Source organism: Oryzias melastigma, linkage group LG16, assembly GCF_002922805.2.
Source record: "Oryzias melastigma strain HK-1 linkage group LG16, ASM292280v2, whole genome shotgun sequence".
Lineage (NCBI taxonomy): Eukaryota > Metazoa > Chordata > Actinopteri > Beloniformes > Adrianichthyidae > Oryzias > Oryzias melastigma.
Genome location: NC_050527.1, coordinates 22,699,631 through 22,701,415, shown reverse-complemented (window position 1 = coordinate 22,701,415; position 1,785 = coordinate 22,699,631). Strand labels below are relative to the sequence as shown.

The following is a 1,785-nucleotide window of genomic DNA, read 5'->3' as shown; positions in this document are numbered from 1 at the left end:
AAGTCAGAAAAATTACAAGAAAAGTAAAAAAAAAAAATTCAATAGAATAAAGTTGTAAAATTATAGGACAAGTCGAAACTTTACAAGAACAAAGTCGTAAAATGATGTTTTCATAAATAAAAATGTCCAATTTAACCTTAAAAAGGTTTCAACTTGAGTTACAGCCAATCCAGAACATGAACAGCAAGAAGTTTGTAAATAAGTAACCTGATTTTGAAAAATGTTCTCATGTAAAATTAGAACTTGAAGTCAGAAATGTGTCATTTTGGTTTGTGAAACATTTACTTTTTTTCCCCCTTAAATTTTACAACTTTATTCTGTCTCATATAAACATTTTCCCCCCATTATATTTCTAGCAGAGACTTCTAAAGTACTAAATCCACATCTGTATATTTATTTATGAACCATAATCAGTCAAAGTAATGTTGTTTATCGTGTAGCATTCACCTTGTTGATCTCAGCCTGCTCCGTCTCCACGGAGACGTGCGCCTGCTCCAGCTCCTTCCTTTCATCCCTCAACATCTTCTGAAGCTCCTTCAGGTCCCCCTGAAACGCCATCAACACGGAGAAGCTGCAGCCACACCGCCGCGTTCACCTTAAAGCGAGCGCTGGACGCACGTCCGGATCACCTGCAGCTTTCTGATGAGCTTCTCCTCCTCCATCCTCCTCAGGAAGTCCAGGTCGCTCTGGGTCAGCTGGTACCCCTTCATCCCCTTCAGCATGGAGTGGGAGTTTGCTAGGAAATAAGATCAATTAATTCACAGAAAACATGGAGGAATAGATAAAAAAAACGTGATAAAAATACCCGTTTGTGAATCAGGATCAAGCCCCGGTCCTGATCCGTTCTGAGCATGTGCAGATCTGGTGTTACTCTAAAAGAAAGATAAAAATTGTTAACATCATCACAAATGTTCGCTGTTGTGTTATTGTTTACTTACCTCTTCATTCTGTTGTGGCGTCTCAAAATCCACTTCAGGATCAGCAAAGTCTAGAATCCTCTTCACGTCCCTCATTGGAGGAGTGCGAGGAAGCTGGCGGCCTGATGGGATGTCGTTTCCTGCTTGCCTCTCTCTCAGAATCCTGGAGAACTTCTCTGACATTGTTCTCTTTACTGAACTACACTGTCAAAGAAATACAAGTAGATTTCTTTTAGATCAGAATTCACCTCTTTTTGTCTCAAATCACCAAACTGTCGAACACTTCAGCTGTTTCTATGAAGGAAACCAGGCTGGGTTCATCATTAGCGCCTCATTGGATTCAGCTGAGCGACAGTGGATTCAGGCTGCGCTTCCACCTTTAGCCACTAGAGGGAGACAAACGGCACGAAAAGACATGAGATGTCTGGTTCCTGATGTAAAGTTGATGCATAAAATACATTTAAAAATACTTTTCAAAAATAAAATTATTTTTAAAAATATAAAAAAAAATTCTATTAAAAATATTAAAATAAATTGATTAACTATAAAATACATTTAAAATATATATATAAAATAAAAATATATTAAATAATTATGAAATACATAAAAAAATGTTAAGGAAAAAATAAAATAAAATAAAATAAATAACATAATTATTTAATACATACAAATGCTAAGAAAAAAAACAAAAATAGATTAAAATAACTTATAAATACATAAAAAAATGCTTGGAAAACATAAATAAAACTATCATTACGTACAAAAAATGCTATCAAAAAGATTAAAATAAAGTGAATAATTAATAAATACATAAAAAAGGCTATGAAAAAATAAATAAATATTTATAATACATTATTAAATGCATAAA

At 34.0% G+C, this 1,785-nt stretch overlaps 1 protein-coding gene across 2 annotated transcripts in view; it reads right to left on the bottom strand.

The window, feature by feature from the left end:
• LOC118597872 overlaps positions 1-1,323 on the bottom strand; it is a 3,555-nt gene extending 2,232 nt beyond the window's left edge. The window contains exons 1-4 of one of the 2 annotated variants that reach the window (XM_024288967.2): positions 939-1,323; positions 806-872; positions 630-736; positions 448-546 (exon numbers count right to left, since the gene is read on the bottom strand). In XM_024288967.2, coding sequence (XP_024144735.2) covers positions 448-546; positions 630-736; positions 806-872; positions 939-1,100 — 435 coding nt within the window. In that variant the 5' untranslated portion in view covers positions 1,101-1,323. The remainder of the gene's footprint in view (positions 1-447; positions 547-629; positions 737-805; positions 873-938) is intronic. The other variant, XM_024288968.2, reaches the window with a different exon arrangement.
• Between the last annotated feature and the right edge of the window lie 462 nt (positions 1,324-1,785).